Raw genomic sequence first — 22,311 nt, 5'->3', positions numbered from 1 at the left:
GTTTTTTTTAACTCAAGAAAGTTTTAAAATTTTTTGAAAATCTCAGTCAAGTTTTTTGTATATCTTGAATGAGATTCCGTTCTTTTAGTTTTAGTATTTGGATATTATATTACTAATTTTGTTTAAAAACTAGATTTTTATTTATTTTAAAAAGTAAATTTACTTTTGATAAATTTTTTGGATTTAAATTTAAAAGCTTAAGATGACTCAATACAGTTAAAGGACATCAAGGATAGTTTTTTGACTTTAAGAGTGGTAACACTGCTAATGAAAAAAGCCACATATTCTACAAAATTAAAATCAGGCTGTTTGTAATACTAATTTAAACTATTGTAGTTTCAAAATAAATAAAGTCAACAAAAAGCTAGCTACTAAAAGTAATAAATTTAAATTTACTTTTTTCTTCTTTTATAATTTTTATAACTTAAGTAGTTTTGTAGAGTTATAATTTTGTTTAATTAAATAAAAAAATGACTAAAAGAAAATATGATAGTGACAGTGATGTAGAAGAAGATTATTTTCCTGTTGATGACCATTATATTAAAAGAAGTAAATTAAAAGAAGTTAGCAAAAAACTAATTGTGATACTAGATGGAGCACACTTAGAAACAGTAGCGGTAAGAATTTCTTATAAATTTAATTTAAGAAGAAATTATTAGTTTATCACTAAATCTTTGAATTCTTTTGACATGTTCCAGTAGTACTAAGTTTAATATGAATTGGCTAATATTCTAATTCATGAGGTTTTCTTTAATTTTTTTTTTAGTTTTCAAGTTCCTTTAAACTTTGTTTTATTTTGTTAGATGTAATGGTACTCAAAATTTTAGTTTCTGTACACAATTGATCAAAAAAGAAAAATCTGTTCATTATAAATTTATATTAGTATGTGAACCCTATTAAACACATACATTATAGCTTAGTTTTAGTAAGTCATAGATAATTTGTTTAAATCTATTTAAACCAACAGATAGTTAAACTTAAATTAGTATTTGAAATGTATGCTAATTTAAAATTGTATTAAAATGTCATTACTTCAAAGAAACAGTTAAAAATAATCTACTCTACAATGCACACTTTATTAATTCGTAGCATATGTTTTTTTATTATAAAACTACAGAAACTGTTATTATGATGTGGAATAAACTAAGTATATTTTCAAAAAACTTAATTTGGCTACTATTAGGGTTGCCATACACTCAGGCTAATTTTATATGTAAAAATATTTCAAGATAATTTTACACTTTTTCAGATTATAAAAAAAATATAAGATGACTCAGGCTTCTTTGGATTTTTTCTTATTAAGATAGTTTGGTTTAATTTATAGAAATATCATGCTAGTTTTTATTGCATTATGCTTTTTCTTCAAAATATGTCTTTTTTGTCGTAATTATTTTTAGATTATTATTTTATTTATTGTTTGTTTTTCTCACAAAATCAGGTTGACTAGTCTAGTTTGATAAAACTTAAGTTAGTTTTTGGTCACTTATGCTGACGTTTTTGCCTAAAAAAGTGACAACTCTTTTACAAACAAGTAGGGAACATTAAGCAACTTTGATTGATCTAAATATGTTAAACAAGTAGGGCCTTTTTTTGCCCTAAAGTTTTGACAACTGTTACTGTTTTAGATTTGCCATTCGAACAGGGTAGTTATAAGATTTCATCTAAAAGCAACTCAATGAATAATAATAACCTTGAACTAAGAATGTTTGTTGTATTCAATTCTATTTTATTTTTCCCTAAAAAGTAAACTGTATGATTAGTTTAAATGATTTGTATTTTTATAAAGAAACAAATTATATTAAGTCTTAGCTCAAAATTAAAAGTCATAATTTATACTTTAACAGAGTTGCCACACATTTAGAATGGTTTAAGTTTCAAAATTCAGACTAAATTATAAGTTTTTCTTATATCTCAGGCTAGTTTTTATTAGTTTGTTTTATTTTTCCTTAATTTAATTTTTCCTATTTTAGATAATAATCTCTTGTTATTGTTTTTTATTTACATATTTAAAATTGTTAAATAGGATGTCTTTCAGTTTTTAGCATATACCTTTTTTAATTTTCTTAATACCTCAAGCAAGTTTAATTTAACTTAAGCTAGTCACTAAAGATGGTCTTTTAGCCTCAAAGATTTGTGGGGTATAACACTTTTTTGAATCTTAGTCTTATGTTTTACAAAAAGTCATCTCTAGCAAATCTAGCACTTGTTTGGTTACGCACTCTCTTTAGGTTAGCATTTTAGAACTCTCAAAAATACAAAAAAACTTTAAATTTTTTAAAACATTGTACATTAATTGTATGTTTTTAGTTAACAATACATTTAGTTTTTTATATATTTAAAGCAAGTTGAAAGTATATATTTTGAAAAACATAGAAAGAGATACATTTTAATAAAATTGATATTTTTGCATTTTAAGTTTGTGCTTTCCACAAGTAACCTGTTGAACTCTAAAGCTTTGCTTTTTATATTTTAGTTGTCTTAGCTGCCCCTTTATACCTTTAAATCAAACAAGTTACAATGAACAATTCCTCACAATATTTTTGAAATAAAATTTCATTTCAACTCAATAAATATCTTGTTTTTAGCTAATTTGTTCCTTGGCCACCTTATTTTAAACTTGTCTAATTATGTGAAAAATAAATTTTTATCTCTAATACCATGCAAAAAAATTTCAATCTTAGGTGAGCAATGAACAAAGTAGAAAAAATACTTTCTATAACATATACAATTTTTAATAAAAAAATTTTCACATATATGTACAGTTTTAAAGGCATAGGGGGGGGGGGGGGGGATCCAACATTTTTTTCACTTAAAATAACATATGATCTTATAATACAATTTAGAAGCCAGTTTTTATAGAATTAAAAAATCTTATTTAACTATTGAAATATTGTAATTTTTATAAAAATTTTCCAATACAAACGTATGGACCGCAAATTTTTCTATGTCAATTTTCTTGGAAATTTAAAAAATCACTAAAAATCTACCTCCTCTTTCATTTTTTGAGCTAGAGACCTCAAACTTCCAAGAAACGTTCCTTTTATAGTTTAAAATACTTTGAATTTTGGAATTTTAAAAATATTGAAAAATTAAAATTTTAGACAAAAAAACAAAAAAAATAGGTGGTTTTTTTTTATAGAAATTTTATTTTTCAAAGTTTCAAAAATTCCTGCATTCAATCTTTTTAAAATTTAATAATACACTTTCTGTGAAAAATTAAAGAAGATTGGTTGAAAAATGAAGGAGGAGATAGATTTTTAGTGAAATGGTCTTTTTTGCGTTTTTTGTTTGCGCCTTCCATAAGGAACCTATTGATGTCATCAACTTTGATTGCTCATATCTCGAAATTTTTTTTGAATTTTTTCAAGCTGTTAAAAATGTCTGATAGCTCAGATAAAATTCAATAAAATAAGACCAACTTGTAAAAATCAAGGTGGACCCCCCCTATGCCCTTAATTTAGAAATTTTTTGTTAGCCCAATAAGAAAAAAGTCTCTAAAATGTATTTAATAAACTGTTAATAAGAAAGCAGCTAATAAATAGGTTATTTTCTACCTCTTGTTTAGCTATGTTCTCTTGCTTAGTTACACACTTCTGTTGAAACAATGTGTGCAGATTCGCAAAAAGTGATTGTAATTGATCAAGCTACCAAACACTTTTTACTGCTTGGTGAATATTAGAATAAGTTTTGAGAAATTGATCAAAGTTAGAGGGTTCTATGGATTTTTTATGGGAGGCACAAACTAAATAAACAAAACAATTAAAATAAAATTATCTCCTCTTTCAGTTTTGTAGCATTTTTTTAAAACTTTGTCAGAGTTATCTTTTACAAATTTATATAATTTTAGTATACAACTTTTTTTTAACAAACAAAAAAAAAATTGAAAAAAAAAGTTATTAATTTAATATATATTTTTTTTCGAAAATCTGCTACTTGCAAGTTATTTGTACTATTAAAAAGAACATTTCCTAAATATTTGAAGTTAATTGCTTTGAAAATAAAAGAGGAAATAGACTTATAATGAATTTTTCAAAGTTTTGAGGACATTAGCCTTGATTTTTTACTTTATAAAGTGATAAAAAGTTGAACCCTAAGGGACTATAAATCAAAATTTATTTTGATAGCTTTTATTTACCTTGGCTACTAATAAAATATTAGTTATATCTTAAATTGTACAAAGTTGCTTCATATGTTTTTAGATTAACTAGGTTGTTTAATAGTCACAATAAGAGTGCACAAGATAATTGCAAAAATCTTTTTTTCTTCCTCAGTATAAGCAATTGTGTTTTTACTTTGTATAGTTTTTGTTAGTTTATATACTTTGATTAACTTCATTAATAATTTACTAATGAAAGTATAAATGAATATTTTATATTTCTTTCAAATGCAGCTTTGATAATTATTTTTTTATGCTCATTAAAAAAACCATGACATGTATAGAAATTTAGTTGCAGAGTTCTGCATTTTATATTTACATTTTTTGGCTAATCTAAAAAGTCGGTTTAAGTAAAAGTTTTGCATATACACTTATAAATACTTAAAATAACAGTATACTTTTTTTTGTGTGTGACTTAAAATATTTATTATATAAAACAGGTAAAGAAAGGTCATGAGCTCTTGAATTGCGATCAACATGGACACATAATAGCTAAGCATGGGTTAGATAAGCGCGTAATAAGACCTGACATTGTTTACAAATGTCTTATTACTCTATTTTCCAGTCCTCTTAATTGGGCTAATCTGTTACAGGTAACTTAATGTTTGTTTTATGCTTTTATAAAAATGTTAATTATCTTTTTACTATAAGCAGGGTTCCCACTTCCCTATAAATCCCTTCAATTTCCTAAAATTTGCAATATTCTGAAAAATCCCTGGAAAAAATTAAAAAATATATGAAAATCTCTAGAAATCCCTATAAATTGCGTTTTCTTGCTAGGTGATTAAAATTTGAAAACCGTTATTTTTTGTTGTAAAATTTTGATTTGATACAAAAAATCTCTCACATAATTAAGATTTTTTGTCATCATCAAAAAATTTTTTATTAAAAAACACATTTAAAGTAACTTCACAGTATCTTTTTAATATTTTTATACTAATTAACACAGTTTCTTAAAAAGAAATTAACTTAAAACTAAAAACAGACCCAAAAATATGTACTTTCAAAAACCTGGAAGAAATTTGGAAAACCTGGAAAAAAATTTAAAAAAACGAGTGGCAACCCTGATAACAATCTATATATAATGTATAAAATATTGTGTTGTTGGTGAAAAACTTACAATGTTTTACTTAAAATACTATATATTTTGTAGATTACTTTAAGTCTCATAGTTTATTCTATTTCAATGTATTTAATATTTCCTAAAACTTTTATAATATATAAAGGTGTACATAAGGACACACAAGAACATTTGCATTAAAATCAGTCCTCACACAAACATACCTCGAAAATTTGATGATTTCTGCAAACTGTTTGTCTTTCTTTTACACAAGCTTAAAGTGAGAACTGAAGATAAAAAGTTTGGTGATAAACTTGTGGAGGTTATAATTATTTTAAACTTTAATTTCTATAAAAATTCTATTTAAGTGTGTTTGTTATGAATTTTTTTTCATGTTTTTTTGTATTATATTTTGACACTTGTTTGAACAGCATATTTTGAAAATAAAAATATAACATATTTGAACTTAGCCATTAAAAAAATTAAGTAGTTTTAAACTGAATTTACTCATGTTTTAGTTTAAATATTTTTTAATTTTAAGCCGTTGAGCGCAATTTTAATCATAAATAACCATAGCACGTCAAAAGAAAGTTAAAAGTATTAAAAGGGTTGCTGTGTAACTTAAAAAAAAACAGGGTTTTGCCAGACACACAAAATGTTTTGAAATTCTTAAAAATATCAGGATATTTTGAATTAGTTTTATAAAGGCTGACTCAGGATAGCTTGGTTTTTAAAAATCTCAATATAGTTTTTAAATTTCTGAAAAACTCAGGCCATTTTTGGATGACATTTAGTTGATTTAATTTTAAATATTTTATTATTTTAAAAAAAGTTTTGTTAAAAAGCTTGGTTTTTATTGATTTTGAAAAGTTTTTTTTTTTCAATTTGAAAAAAGCTCAGGATGACTGAGGACAGTTTAAGGCTAAGTTCAGTTTTTCTGCCTTAAAGAGTATTAACCCTGCTATAATTACTAAATATGGTAGGGTTGCGACACACTCAGAATATTCAGGGTAACTAAGTTTGTTAGATGTGATCATTGCCTAAACGCATGAAACACAGTGTTAAGTAATAAACTTTGAATTTTAAATTGTCTGGTTGATGCTTATTCAGAATAACTTAGAATATTTTAGAGTTTTTGAAAATATCAGGCAAACTCAGGATATTTGTACTTTTTTATAAAAAGCTCAGGATAGTTTTTAGATTTCTGAAAAACTCAGGCCTGTTTTTTTCTAGATTTTGAATGATATTTAGTAGACATTGTTTTAATATTACAACCATTTTGTTATTTTATTAAGAATTTTGTTTAATATTTTGATTTTTTTAATGTTTTAAAGTAAAAAATATCCTTTTATTAGGTTTTGAAAAATATCAGGACAGTTTAAGGTCACTCAGGAAAGATTTTTTTGACTAAAATAGTGGCAACTCTAATAGAAAGCTGTTGTAGTATTCAACTTGCCTATAATTTTTATAGATTAGCCATAAAAAAATATTTTAAGATAGAAAAACTTAAGTTTAATATAAAAATTTAATAACTTATATTGTGGTATAGCTAAAGTTGATCAACTAAAGCTCATATCAATTAAAAAAACAATTGTTACTTAGACTAATTTATATTTTTGAATGTTTAAAGTTTCTTTAAGTTTATTTTTTAAACAACGTTATTTAAGTCAATTTTTATAAAGAGATATAACTCAACTCAAATAACAATACTTTTATTAATTTAAATAAAAATCCTTAAAACTATAGTATAATTAGTTAGTTAGTGCATGTTGTATTTGAAGAATGTAAGAAGCACAAAAAATTTTTATGTCTTTAATTTTTATATGATAGTTTATATATGGCTGTAGACTAAGGCAAGGTTCGTGCGCGTCAGGCTAAATCAGTTTTTTTGAAAAAAGTTAAAAAACGTCAGGCTAAATCAGTTTTTTTATTTAAAAATTTGAGAATCTCAGTTTTTCTCAGTTCAAATGCTTGAATATTTTTGGTAAAAGAAAATTGAGAATTCTTTTTAAGATCAAATTGAGATGTGAATTTATTTCTAAATAAAGATTTTATTATTAAAGACAAACTCAGTCAGTATTTGTAAAAATAAATGCTTAAAACCTTTTGTTGAATCTCTAAAAAAAATTTAAGGAACTTCATTATTTGTTTTAAGTAGATTATGTAAGTCATAATTATAAAATTTCATTGAAAAAGAACAGTTTAAACATTACAGTTAAGTTCAACAACTTAGCTGTTTGTTTGAATTTTAATAGTCGTGTAAGCATTTCATTTTAAATTTTAATAAAACACCACAATGCACTTCATTTTAATATAAATCTTTAGGTTATAATATTTTTACTTAGTGCTCAATTAAATTAAACAATTGTGTTTAGTAATATTCATTAAATTTTTACACTAGAAATATATTAGATATAATACTTATTTTAAAACTTATCACAGAATTTGTTATGTTAAGGGCACAGGGGGGTAAATCACCTTTTTCACAATTTAGTCTTATTTTATTGAGTTGTAACTAAGCTATGGGTTGCTTTTTGCAGATTTTTAAAGCTCAAAATATTTTTGAGATAAAGCTGGTTGAAGTCGGAGACTACAATAGTACTAATTAAGACCCCCCAATACCTAAAATGACTTTTAAAGGGGATTTTCTATACTTTGAAAAAATGTCAGGCTAAATTGGTCTCAGTCAGGCTAAATGAAAAAAAATTCGCGCACGAACCCTGCTAAGGTCTCTCAACCCTTTTTTCATAAGGCCTCCTTAGAAGAAATAAAAAAAGCTATGGACCCCTCGAATATTATTTTGAAAAAAACTAGTCCTAAAAACGCTAAAGACCTTTTTTTTTTGCCCTTCATCAACACCTCAGAAATATCTGGTATATCTTTCAAAACTACCTTTAAATATGCTTAAAACTTTTTCTTTTCATCATCTTTTCCATATTATCTAGTGTAAGTATCAAATTATAACCCTTCCACTCTTCAGCCCCCCGTTGCAGCTTGTGGTTTACTTTTGAAAACCCTGCTTTAGAATAATAGATGCTAGTAGTTTTTAATCAAATGAGTATCATGCAAACGAGCAAAAAAACTAAAGTAGTAATTTTTCAGCTTATTTTTATTTACTAAACGTTTACTCTTAAAAGGTCGATTCTAGTAGTTCTTAAATGAAAGTTCGAAATCTTTAAGCAACTAAAATTTATGTTTTGCTACCTTTTCTAACTGTTTTATCTTTTCAAATTTAATAAAAAGTCTTATTAGGTTAGAAAAGTTATTAGATATAAAAATGATTCGTTAAATTGGTGTAAAAAGTAGGCTATTACTAAAAGTTACTGCTATATTTAATTTAAAACTATTTAAAGATGAAACTCAATTACTGCTGTATACTATTTATTAAAATAAAACTTGTTACCAACGCAATAGGTAATTACTGATAGTAAGTTGGTAGTGTTTATATATTTTGATTTTTTTTGTAGATAATAAAGGGTCCAATAACCGACCACTTGCCCCCAGGAACCCAAATAATTGGGGCAGAATACGAGGATAAACCACAAAATTTGGTGCACGCAGAAGATCTTGTGAGAAAAGACAACAACCCCGTTGCTGTCATCATTGGCGCCATAGCTCATGGCGACGTTAGTTCTATTTGAATGCAGTCGAGTTTTTGTTAAGTTCGCTTTTATGATTACTTTTTTTGTATTAAATTCACTTCAAAACTTAAGTTAAAAAGACTTTCTTGTATTACAAACTTTATTTATATTTCAGCAGTATACTTATTATTTTAAACATGTTTAAATAAATGAATTAAATATCTTTCTTTTATACTTATAGTAACAGTGTAAATTTTTTCGAATATGTATCAAGTGCAATATAAAAACAAAATCTAAATTACAGGTTGACACATCATATGCTGAGAAGACAGTTCAACTGAGCAGAAGTCCTCTCTCAGCGGCAGGATGTTGCCAATTGTTATGCGAAGGTTTTGCTGAAGGATGGGGAATTCATTGATTCAGCGTGTAAAAGTTAAACTTTTATTAGCTAAACATATTATTAATATTTTATTGGCTTTTTAGTTGGCTAATTTTACATAAAACAAAGTTGTGCTCAAACATACTAGTTGAGTTTTAGAAGTTCAAGTTAAACATTTTTATATAAAGCTTTGTTAGGAAATATTTTTAAGTAGACAATAACATGCTTGTTCTGTGCAACTTTTCTTTAAAATAAAACCATTAAGGTGAATATTGATAATAATTTTTTTCGAATAAATGTGTTTATGAATTCATACCTGCTCTTTTTTCAACAGTTCATATAATATTTAGTTCTTATATTATAGTTTCTTGGACGACAAAAAATACGCTCAAAATTTTTGGCCGTAAACTCCGGTGCATGAAGAACCTTTCATACTTGAATTTAAAACCTCTAATTTGATTTTTTTAGCTATATCTTAAAATTTGTTTTAACTTTAAGATCGTTTACAGGAATAAAGTTAAATTGCTCTATTATACAGGAGTTTTTAAGAAACTCAGGCTAGATTTTGTTAGAACTTAAATGGAATTGTGTTGGTTTTTAATTAGGATTTTAGATAAAGTTTTTATTTATTTGTAATTATTATTTTTGGTTTCAATTATTAGGTAAAATTTTCAGATTTGCTCCCAGCCTTATATTGTTGTTTATTAGAGTGCTGAAATATAATCTAAATTAAAGTTTACCTTGCAATAAAAAGTGTTTTAATAAAAAGATTTAAGTTTAAGCTAGTGAAAATATCTAAATAAAAAAGAATATTGTTTTTATATATTATAAATCTAAATAATGTTGTATAAATATAAAAAATAGATATGTCCACTCCCATTCATATTTTTACACTTTTTAAGTCTTTAGCAATTTGTATTTTAAATATGTTACGCCTTTATTGAATATGTTTTATAGTTTTGCGTGGATATAGAGTGTAAAAGTGTATACTTATAATAATGATCTTAGTAATTCTTTAAATATATTAAATAGCTAAATGTAAAGACAACATAAAAGTAAATTGCTTTCTCGCAGCAAAGGATAAGTAATTCTTTTAGTAATGTTGCTTAAGTTTTTTTTTGCCTCGGTGAGTGAAAAACCCGATTATGATGATACAAACTTTTATTTTATTTTTTTTTAGTTAACGCTCAATTAGATCAAATTTGTTAAGGCCAATAAAGTTACAACATGTTTGAACTGTTGAGGATAGGTTAAAAATGGTTAATAGAAGTTTTTTAATCAGTTTGTTTGAAACTTATTTTTGTAAGCTCTTTGTCCTTGTAAAGTAAGTCTGGCATAATGAATAATAAAATTTCATAGAATTTTGTTTGTATTATTTTAGTTGATAAATTTAAAAAAACTTGTAGTTAGCTTGTATAAGTATTTATGGCTGCCTCCAGCATACTTATAAAAACTCCTTAGTACTGACTTATAAAATGTAAATCAAAAACTATTCACAACATGCTGTAAAATGTTTCAACACAAACACTTATATTTATTCTACTTATAATAATCGAAGATCTATGTAAGTAATTTATATCTGCCTTATTTTGACCAAAAACGATTCACAATTTAAAGTATTTAAAATCATATCGATGAGTTGTGATAATTTAAATTGGATTTTTCATCTTTTTTTTAGGAATGAATTAACAAAATTTATATTGATTATTGACTCCAATCTTAAAGTAATATATTTTTTAAATAATCTACTTGACTGTACTAAAATTTTGTAAAATTGTTCTTAAATTATTTGCAATGGTTATTTTTAGAATTTAAAGCTGTTATAATCATAACTCTTAAAACGTGTTTTGAACTAGATTCTTAAAGTTTACGGAATAACTTAACTTGATTTTTAGTTGAAAGACAAATAATTAATTATCTTTAGTAAATGTTGTTTTTATAAAATCTAACATTTAATCAATACAGTGATCTACCGGATCCATAAAACTAATATTCGGCCGGATTCAAGTATTATTTTAAAGTCAGGATCCGGCCGATTCTGATTTTATTTTGAAATTAGTACCCTATTAACCTATTTGTGTAATTTCAAGATAACTTTCAAATACACCTAAGACCTTTTTTTTGCTGTTTACTTCTAGCTCCAGAGTATCTAGTGTAGGTTTCAAAACTTTCCCTTAAATATGTGTATTACTTTTTTTCTAATCAGCCTTTAGTGATCTATCGTATCCGTAACATTTGGATCCCGATGTTTTAAAATTAGGATCAGTCGTGTCTGGATAATTTTTTGAGTTGTGGATCCGGCTGAATCAGGATCTAAAAAAGAATTTTCTGGATAGTTGTATCCTGTAGATCACTAAACTAGTACAAACTGAATTAAGTGTGAAAATCTGAATATAAATGCGCTAATATTCATATTTGTAAAGCAGTTATTTTTTTAGTTGTATCTAATAAAAAAGTTTGGTTTAAAACATTTCAATGAATCTTTTTGTCTTTAAAATTAATTATTCACAAAAACGTATCCAATAAAATGAAAAAATTTACAAAGTAAAAGCAAACTGTTATAAACAACAGTATGACTTGCAACTTAAATAAAGTAGCATTTGAAAGTCGGAGGCAACAAACTAAAACGACAAAAAAAGACAATTTCAATAAAAATCTATCTTCTAGGTAGTTATCTAAAAAAACGTAGGAGAAGATAGATTTTTAGTGATTTCTAGTTATTCGCTGTTTTAGTTTGCGTCTCCCATAAGGAACCTATTGTAGTCTTTAACTTCGACCAGCTATAACTCAAAATTTATTTTAAGTTTTAGAGATCTATAAAAAGTAGTGATGTACTGGACCCACAATTTTGGGTCCGGCCGGATCCGGACTTTTTTTTTCAAATTAGGATCCGGCCGGATCCGGACTTTTTTTTCAAATTAGGATTTGGCCGGAACCGGATCTGGACTTTTTTTTTCAAATTAGAATCCGGCCGGAACCGGATAGTAAGTCCGGTACATAACTAGTTTTCACTTAAAAAGTAGAGCTTACATTTGTAGTTTCAAAATTTCATTTCTATAAAAGCTAAAAAAAACTATGAATAACTTTAAATTTAGTATAAGGAAAATTGATAGAAAGATGAAGTACATCACAAAAAAAAAATCTGGTATCTAAAATTAAAATCTATTAAATAAGATCAACTTGTAAAAATCAAGGAGGACCCCCCTATAGTATTACCAATCTAAAATCAAGTTCTTGAACAAAATTAACTAGAAAATTACAAAACATTGAAAACTGGATCAGCTTAAACTCATTCAAAATCTAAAAGAAAACTAGCCTGAATTTTTCAAAAAATCTTAAAACTAGCCTAACGATTTGGTAGTAAAGTTTTTAATTTTACAACATAGGTAAAGAGTTGCTTTTCTGAAATGTTTATTTCATAGTTTAAATGTAAACAAATGTAAATTAGTCACGTGTTCAAAATGAGCCAATCACGGTAGGTGTCTAATTTTAACTGACGAAAATGACTCTTTTTAATTTACAAAGGGTTTGTTTAAAAAAAAATACTTTTCTGTATGCTCTTTTTTACCAACTAGATCCGAATCGGCCGGATCTCAGTTAGGATTCGGCCGGATCCGGACTTTTTTTTTTCAAATTAGAATCCGGCCGGAACCGGATCCAGACTTTTTTTCATATCAAGATCCGGCCGGATATCAGACAAAAACGGCAATATCCGGCCGGACCCGGATAGTGAGTCCGGTACATCACTAATAAAAAGCAAGTTGTAGCTTAGTTAAAACTCAATAAAATAAGACTAAATTGTGAAAAAGGTTATTTACCCCCTCTACCCTTAACTTGTCACCAAAGTACGCCCAGCGCAAAAGTGAGTACCTTGGAACTTTTTTTCTTAGTTACCTATTACAAACATGTTAAAAGCTACTAACGTTTATAAATGAGTACTTAAGCAAAATCCCCCAAAGCAAAAACTTTCACCATAAAGATATATGCTGAAATTATATTAGAAGTCTTGTATCTTTTTATATTCAACCCACGAAGTTTTTTAATCTATCTTGTATTATTTCCTTGTACCTTTAAAATTTGTTTAGTACATACAATTAATTAATAGTTTTAGATTAATAAAGATTTGTAAAATGTTAATCGTTCTTTATTACATTGTGTTTATTCAAAAACACTAGTTTAGACTTATAAAATTTTACTCCTGCTTAGTATACTTTATTTAGCAATTTTTGCATTATAACTGGTTGTCTTGGTAGAAAACACATCAGTAAAGCTTAAAATGATAAAATCAGTTTTTAAAACCATCTAAAGTATTTGAAAAGAGCTACCGACGACAAAACGTGTCTGCTAAACCCAAACGACAACCTATACTAACATGTTTTCAAAATCATCCAGTTTTAAATAAATGTAAACTTAATGGTTTTTTTATCATTAATATCGCTTTTTTATTGGCATTATACATTTGTGTTTCAATCATTGGGTATGTAAATGTTAATTGCACTCTTCATTATTTCCGTTTATCAAAATTTTGTATGACTTTTAAAGTTTTTTTTCTATGTTTAAATCATGGGGTATGCAAATTTAAATTAAACTATTCGTCATTTTCGTTAAACAAATATTTTATTTGTTGGATTTGATATACAATTTGTAACATGATAGCTAATTTTTTAGTTTCTTTAGTTTTAACTTATTTTATATCTAATACTTATGTATTACAACTTTTCAAATTAGCAGTTTGGATTGAACACAGCGTATTTCAGCTATAAGTGCGTAACATACCGGCAGTTCGTATATAGGAAGTGCGTACCTAGGTGGCAGTTTACTATAAAACAAATAAACATAAGTCAGTCATCATTAGTGAGCAGAAAATTCTCTGGAATTTTATTAATTCACAATTACTGTAATAGTATTAGAATAAAGTTAACTCGTATAAGAAAATATTACACAAAGCAAAATTTGTACTCAGTTTTTTGAAGTAAAAAGAGTCTTTATATGTTGTGTTTTTCAAAAGTGATCAAATTTTAGTTAGCTATAAGAATAATCTGTGATTTTAAAAAGATGAAAGAGTCAGAGAACAAATGGTTTACAACTATACAGTGAATGATTTAGAGATTCACAGTGAAAGGTTTGAATTAAAATGGAACTATTCGTAGTAAAAACAGTACAAAGTGACAATAACGACCAGGCTTTTATTTTCAAATTTGCACTCGACAAATCTATCAGTTTGTGTGTCAGAAAGCGACCTACTGACGACTTGCATACCTAAAAATTTGTTATAAATTATATCTATAATTTGTAATAAGATAATCTAAAACTGTAGTTTACAACTTTAAGCATAACTAAAGTAAAAAAAAAAATATTATGATAAAATAAGTAAAATATAATAAAAACTACAGTACTCGTGTATTGATGTTAGTACATTATAATTATTATTTTTAAAACAAATAACATAAAACTACATCAAAACAAAGTTAAATCTCAGCCGAATTAAGTAACAAATTTTAACTCGAGAATAACAATACTAGACGATTACTACTTGTAAAACAAAAACCTTGCCGATTTTTCTGGCCAACTAAAGCCCAAATAACGATTCTGTATCTTTCAGGTACAAGGAAATGAGCTCTGATCTCATCTCTAAGATCCTCAGCAATAATAATGCTCATTCTACGTTGAACCCATGGCCTTTTAGAGTCATATTCTTTATCTAAAATTTTTATTTTAAATTTTGTAACATTTTTCATTTGTGTAAGTTGTTTTTAAGATTTCTTGCTAGTATCTTTATTGATTTTTTTAAAAACAATAGAACTCGGCAACTTGCTATTATTCACCCTTGTTTCATTATATTGAACTAGGCAAACCATGTTTCGACATTTAAAATTATTAGTTGGTATACTCTCAAACGTTATTATTTTTTGAGATCGTACTTAGTTTAAATGTAAACTGAAAGCATAGAATTAAAAAAATATGGGTTAAAATGTGTAAGGTACAATTAAATGACAAAAAATCAACAATTTTAACGATCAGAAGAATACAAATTTTTAATGTTCAAAATAAATTATGCATGTCGTACTTATACCTTATATATATTTTATTGATTTTTCATCACAATTTATATGCTGTCCTCTAAAAAGAACGCAACTTATATAAAAACAAGCACAACAATAAACTTTAATGAAAAAATTGGTTTCAGTTTTACAGCAAATAATAACTATTAAAAAAATTTAAATTCTAAAGTTTAACAGCTTTAGAAATATTTTTAAAGTAAGGACATATTTGATATGTCAAAAAAAAAATTGTGCAGTATTTATATAAAGTAGCAAAATTAAAATATTTATTTATGCTGAATTTAATACTACTTTTAAAATAAAATTATAAGTATTTAGTACAAAATAAGTTGTAAATATGTCATACAATAACAAAGTGTAATAATTAATCAAACTTAATGAACACAGGATAATTTTATATGTAAAAAACTAACTACAGTTTTCAAACGAACAAACTTCAACAACTTTCAAAATTCTTCACATAATGCCAACTAAAATAGTGAATATTTCTTTATATACAATAGAAAATATACAACTACTCCAGATCTACACACAAAATGTCTTTAATAAAAAGTTCATAATAATTAAAATATTTCATCGTGACCAAACAAAGTTTGAACAACAAAGTATTTCTAATATGGTTTTATACTATTTTATTGGCAGTTATAAAAACTTCTTAATTTATTTTAATAAAATATGGTTAAACACTTACTAAGGTTTTATAATAGATTTTAAACTTCATCTAAGTATTGAAATAAATTATACTTTAAACTTGTCTTACAACATACCCTTCAAATTTTTACTATTTAAACTAGCTTTTATTTACATCATTAATCGATTTTCACTTCAATACACAAAAACTAAAAGTTAAAAATATTAACCAATTATGTTGTTTAAGAAAGATCACTAACTTTTAATTAAAAACTTTATTTTAAGCTAAGCATTAAATATGCCAACTTAATAAATACATAAACTGACTGTATAAAGCTTTCCAAATAAGTATGTAAGATTAGTAAAGTGTAAATTTTAATTTGTAAGTTTGCAACAGTTTTAAACAAAAAGTTAAAAATTTGATACAAGGCTAAAACCAGTAATTCTTTAAAAAAATAAAAACATGTGCAAATATAATACATTTTTTTTTTAGATGCACAGATAAAACAAATATTAATAGCTTAAAATATCAGATTTTTGAAAAAAATTATTTTTTATCTGAAATAAAATAATATGATGATCGTAATTATAGATGCTTCTACATTTGTACTCAAGATTAAACTATAACATTTATCTATCTTTACAGCATAGTTACCATAGTATAATATTTTTCAAATCTTAAGATTGTAAATTTGTTTTTTACTCTTAGATCTTTAAGAGTCTAGTCGTCTTGACGAACCAAATGCAAAAAAAGCTAAATTTTACAATCGCTAAATTTAAAGAGCTCATCTTTTTTGAAAAAAATCTACGAAACTGTAGCAATACTAAATATATGTACCGATAGTTTGAGAAAAGAACTTCAACAAAATTGCCTGATAAGTATTATATCACATTTGTTTTCAAAATTTTTGAAAAATTGTTTTGTTGTTTCATAGAATAACCAATGAAGGATAAAAACTAAACCAAAATTTATGGATGAAAGATAATATTTTACCTAATTAAAATACTAGTACTTTAAACGAACACAGTATTTAAGAAATTTAAGCTTCTGTAAATGCAAACAGCTTTTGAAGATATTTTAAAACATTTATAAAAAATTGATATAAAATGTTTAATTAAGTACTACTTTATTTTCCAAAATACTCCTGAAAAAATTTGGCTGTCTAAATTTTTATTTACTTTAATTGTAAAATCTTTTAACAATATTAACTCAATGAGGATACTCAACAAGCTGATATACTTTTATTTTAGAAAAAAAATTTATACAGATCAACTAGACAGGTGTACTTTTTTGTCGATTTTTCAGTAAATCTAGGTTAACAAGAAATACAACCTAAATCATACTAATGAGTGCAGAATAATCAGATGATGTTTAATGTTTCAAGATATATAATTCTTATTCTAGTATTTGATACTCGATAAAAAACTTAAAGTTAAAAGACTTTCAAAACATTGTATAGTCAAAAGATTTTCTGATAAAAAACTTTTTAACTCAGATTTAATTTTTGATTATGTTTTAAATTAGCAGCACACTCTAGCTTAAAATGTATACTATAATTTTGTAAAACATGTATAACAAAACATGTATATAATTTATTTATAAGATTTATTCTAATAAAAATGTTCATGTTTTTAATACTAATTTAAGTTTAAATAGTGTGACAAAATAAAACTATTAAACTTTACAGTTATTAAATTAGTTAGCTTTTACTAAAAACTTTATAGAGTTAAAAAAATTGTACTCTATATCTAATTTCATAAAGGAGTAAAATTAAAACTACCTTGAAAAATTGTATTCAAATAATTGTCAATGATTTTCTTACAAGCACCCATTTTTGGTTCAACTCTAGGTTGCAATCTGAAAGTTGGTTCAACAGTAGGCTCGAATGGTTGTCCTGTGTTTTTAGCAGCTGTTACAGGCTTTCGAGATGATGCCTTCCTTTGCTTATAGTACATCATTTTCCTCACTTCGGCTCTCTGCTTGACTCTGATGCAAAATATTTTAACCCATACAAATGTGGTGAAGCCAATTGTCTTCATGACAGTTCTGCTCTTTCTCACTCTGAGAGTCGACTTGGTCTTAGTTCTCCTGATGAGATTGCTGGCATTCATGGTGTCACCCATTGCTTCCCTTGTGAACGAAATCTTGTTTTGGCTAGGTATAGCATTTGACATTTTTTTTTGCTAATATACTCAGAATTAAAAAAAACCTTGTAGCAATTATAAAAAATAATAAGTGTAAATATGCAGTTTTACCAAAATGATTACACCTGTAATGTACTTCTAAACATATTTTTTTCTGTTTAGACTTTAAATAACAATATTTTAATTTAATCCTTTACAAGTTATTTTAATTTGTGAACAAGTAACTTTTTTACAACTTTCATGCTAGAAACTTAAGATCTATAGGTTACAAGTTCTTCACTATCCTATAGGTAATGACAATAAAGAAAGTTAGTGACAGTATGTGCTTTGTTTCTAACTAGTGGAATAAAAATTTCTGAACAAAATAAATTTACAAATCATAAATCAAAGATAACTTAAAGATAAACTAGCTAACTACAAAAATATGAAACCAAGCAAAAGTTAAAAGGCTAGAGAACAATACTTAAACAATAAAGTTACAAAGTAATTGCAATTCTGTTTAAATATTCAGCTCCTTCATATGAGGTCATACTTTCACCAATGATACAAACTAAAACATTTTTTTGATTCTGAAACATTAACAAATGTTCTTTGTCACTAGAGTTTTTAAGTCTTGCAACTACACAACTACCACTATCAAATGGAAGTGACTTAACATACAAATACTTTTTTACATCTCCTTCTTGTAACATAATTCCATTCTTATGTAGCAAGGTTTCATCCTGGTTCAACAAGTTAATTATATTGGCAACGCAGGAAGGGTCTACAGAAACATTTTTAGTAAAACAGCCCCATGGTGCAAATGGAGCTGCTCCAAATACAGCAAGGTATTTAATGTCGTGGTTCTGACTAGCACATCTTGAACAGTATTCATCCCAACCTGACATAACGTTTTTAAATTTAACTTAAAAATAACTGCTGCAACAATTAAAAAAATAATTTAAATTACCTACTTGATTCAAAGATTTTTAGGCATAAACTAACCAAATTTGTTTCTTATTAGTTATAAAAATAAAAACTATAAGTATTATAGTGTGCATCAAGCATACATTGTATTATCTAGCTGGTATAAACATATTTAATGTATTAAGTTTGTATGCTGTTATTGATCATATTACAACTACCTACAAAAAGTGATAAAAGTTTTTTATTATTTATCAAAAACTTAGTGGCCACCAAAAACAATTTAGTTATACTTTATAACTATTATTTTTAATGGATATCCTTCAGCACACAAATACATTCAAAATTAATAAATTTCTAATGTTTTGAATCGATTTAAATAATATATATCCAAGTACTTTTTAAGGAGCTTTAGTTTTTTTTTATAAATTTTATTATGAGTCTTTGACATCTTTGTAAGTTACATCTCAAAAATTTTGTTTTCGAAATTCTATTTCAAAATACTTAATTACAAGCTTAATTACTACACCTTACAGAATTCCATAAGGTATCAGCTGCATAAGAAGTTTTTAAAGAGATTTAACCAGGTTTTCTACTATTTGAGGTAACAAACTAGGCAGAGTGCCCAAAAAATAGTTTGAGTGAGTACAAAGCTTATTTTGAAATATTGTTTTTATAATTTTACATTTGGCTTAGTTATCTTAAAACCACTGTGCATTTTGAATATTTTAGTAATCACAAATAAATTTTTGGATAAAATACTATGTTTAGTTATATACAAAATCAGTCTTGATCTACTTTTAAATAGCTATTATAAAATTTTATTATTTCATGCAACTATAAAAACAGCTAGACCAAAACTAACTAAAAAAAAAGTTATAATAAAAACAAAACTTTTATCAGTAATTAACTGTCCACAAAACTTTTAAGATGTTAAGTACCACTGTTTTTTGCTTAAATAGATTTATATTTTATTGTAAAAACAACTAAAATGTACGCTGTTACACTTTTTGTTTACAAAAGACTATAAAAAGTATCTTTGTGATATCTAAGTAGCGCTGGTCATAGGGAATTAAACTTCTACTTAACAATTATATTTAAAACTGTAAAATAATTTAATATGAAATAAAAGAACACAAGTTAACAGTATAATATAAAAATAGTTGAAACTGAATCAACTATAAATAGCCTGATTTTAAAAACAATCTTAAGTTTTTTACAAAAAATCTCAAAAAACTTTTAAGTATCCAGAGCTTTCCTAAAATTTTAAACTATTCTGAGTTATCCTGAATTTGTGGCAACCTTGTTTAGTAGGGGTGGGAAATTTTTTTAGTCTAGGCCAGCTTTAATAAAAAAAGTTTTAGTGGGCTTTGAAATTTAGTAATATTTAAAAATTATAAAACTCTAAAATAGCAAAATTTTATTAGAAACATCATTATATAATCACTATTGTGTACTAAAAACTGTGTTAGAAACATATTTCTACCTATATCTTATCAAAAAATTAGTTTTATTTGATTTTCACAAATTATTTTTAACCCAAAAAAAAAAAAAAAAAGGTTAGATATTTCTATTGGTTGGAAGATCCAGGCAGTTAATTGTATATTGCTAATCCTAACTTTTGAGTGTGTTTTTTAAAACTTTTTTTACTATAATTTTAGATAAATTTTACAACACAAATAACTATTTCTTAAACTTTAGTATCTTAATTTATAACAATTGATCTACTAAATATAATGTCAAAAAAAAACATTACCATAAATAGTTTAATTTAGAATTTGTACAAAAAACTTGCAAAGTTAGACTGACAAACTACAATTTAAACTGACATTTTTCCCAACCTTTGATGGTTGGCTCCCGGTTAGGAATATAAGCAGATTAAACAACATAACCTATTAGATTACTTGTAGTTGCATTATCTATAAATAAAAGATTTTCTAATACCACAATTTTTTCAAAGTATGTACTTCTTAGATATGGTCCCCAGAAACTATCATGAAAATTCTAGTTTTTGGAACTTGATCTGTTATTTAAGTGCCACATATATATTTTAACATTTTAATATCAAGTTACTAGCCCAACAATTCATAAATTCAAGAATTAAATAACTCTAAATATAGAATTGATACACATAATACTTTATCATATTGCCCACATAAATCTAATGTATTTAAAAATTTCTTGTAAATTTTCGCTTACAGCTTAAAAGATTTAATTTGAATATTATGAATATTGTAAAATTAAATAACTTTCCACTAAAAACAAATAAAAAAGATAAATTTAGTTTTTATAACAATTATTTCAAATAAATTAAACACAGATCTTTCATTTTTCTTTTCATAATATTAAATATTCTTTTTTACCTACGCCTCTCCCCTAACAGATTCTTAATTTACTTTTATTAACTTTTTACAAACGTGTTATGTCTTGTAAATAATGCTTCTGGAAGGTCATCTACTTGGTTGTACTTTCTTATGGATGTGCATTTACTATTTCTTTTTTATACGTACTAAGTTTTTGCCTTTTATATAAACAAATATGTTTAAATTAGTTCTTTATAAATTTAGCTTTGTTTAATTTTTTGTTTTTATTTATTTTTTATCCTAAATTAATAAATATAAGTTTATTTTATTTTTCTTCTTGTGTGTCCTGTTCAAGTGATTCAGGTTTTGATGCCTAGTATTTCTTGAACTTCATAGCTCCATTAGAGTAAGTTAAATCGTTAACACAAAGAAACATGTGTTAGTGTAATAAAGAAAGAGTACTTTTTAAATTTGTTATATTATATATTTCAGTGAACTTGTTTCGCTAGGGTCTTTAATAACAAACGCTTTTTATTTTTGACTAGATATAAAAACAAAGGTCAAGCACCTCACCATACAGTTAAATATTAAAGTATAAACTACAAAATGATAATTAGCTTGTATAGAAACAAAACATTTTAGTGTTCACTAAGTAAAATTTAACCCGCATTTTCATTTTTTAGCAAAGCATAATTGTTTAAGTAAAGTAAATGTAAAAGCACTGTAAAGTAAATGTAAATTGTACACAACACTATTTAGTAAACACGAAAAAAAATCATCAAAAATAAACATCAAGCGACCTGACGTAAAAAAAGCTTTGAAAGAAAGTTTTTTGGATTAATAGCACTAAACCTATTCAATTTGTCTTATGCAAGACATTAAACTGTATCCATGGTGTGTGACTAGATTGAGCACCTTTTTTTTTTTAATTATATAGATAGTTCGCAAAAAAATAATTGATATACATTTTTAACCAAAAATAAAATTCTTAAAACTTATGAGCTATAAAACTCCAGGTTTAAGCAAATAATTTTATTCTTCTTTCATTCCAGTTATAAAAATGTTGCTTAAGTTAAACGTTAGTTTAACTAA

General features: G+C 25.6%; 1 protein-coding gene across 1 annotated transcript; it reads left to right on the top strand.

Annotated features, from left to right (window-relative positions):
• The first annotated feature begins 444 nt into the window (after positions 1–444).
• On the top strand, positions 445–9,778 carry LOC145845351 (ribosomal RNA small subunit methyltransferase NEP1-like). Its single transcript, XM_082952696.1, has 5 exons — positions 445–617; positions 4,597–4,749; positions 5,383–5,538; positions 8,684–8,842; positions 9,102–9,778. Exons 1-5 carry the CDS (start codon positions 471–473, stop codon positions 9,213–9,215), a joined length of 729 nt encoding a protein of 242 aa, XP_082808822.1. The 5' UTR covers positions 445–470; the 3' UTR covers positions 9,216–9,778.
• Positions 9,779–22,311: the final 12,533 nt, after the last annotated feature.

This window comes from Thalia democratica, chromosome 1 (assembly GCF_965202585.1).
Source record: "Thalia democratica chromosome 1, ktThaDemo2.hap1.1, whole genome shotgun sequence".
Taxonomy (NCBI): domain Eukaryota; kingdom Metazoa; phylum Chordata; class Thaliacea; order Salpida; family Salpidae; genus Thalia; species Thalia democratica.
This window is presented reverse-complemented; position numbering and strand designations above follow the sequence as displayed.

Excerpts from the sequence above, each read along its gene's own strand:
- LOC145845351 (XM_082952696.1), top strand. The coding sequence starts at position 471 with ATGACTAAAAGAAAATATGATAGTGACAGTGATGTAGAAGAAGATTAT. Across the intron at positions 618-4,596 it reads CACACTTAGAAACAGTAGCG|GTAAAGAAAGGTCATGAGCT; the intron begins GTAAGAATTTCT and ends TATATAAAACAG. Across the intron at positions 8,843-9,101 it reads GCGCCATAGCTCATGGCGAC|GTTGACACATCATATGCTGA; the intron begins GTTAGTTCTATT and ends TCTAAATTACAG.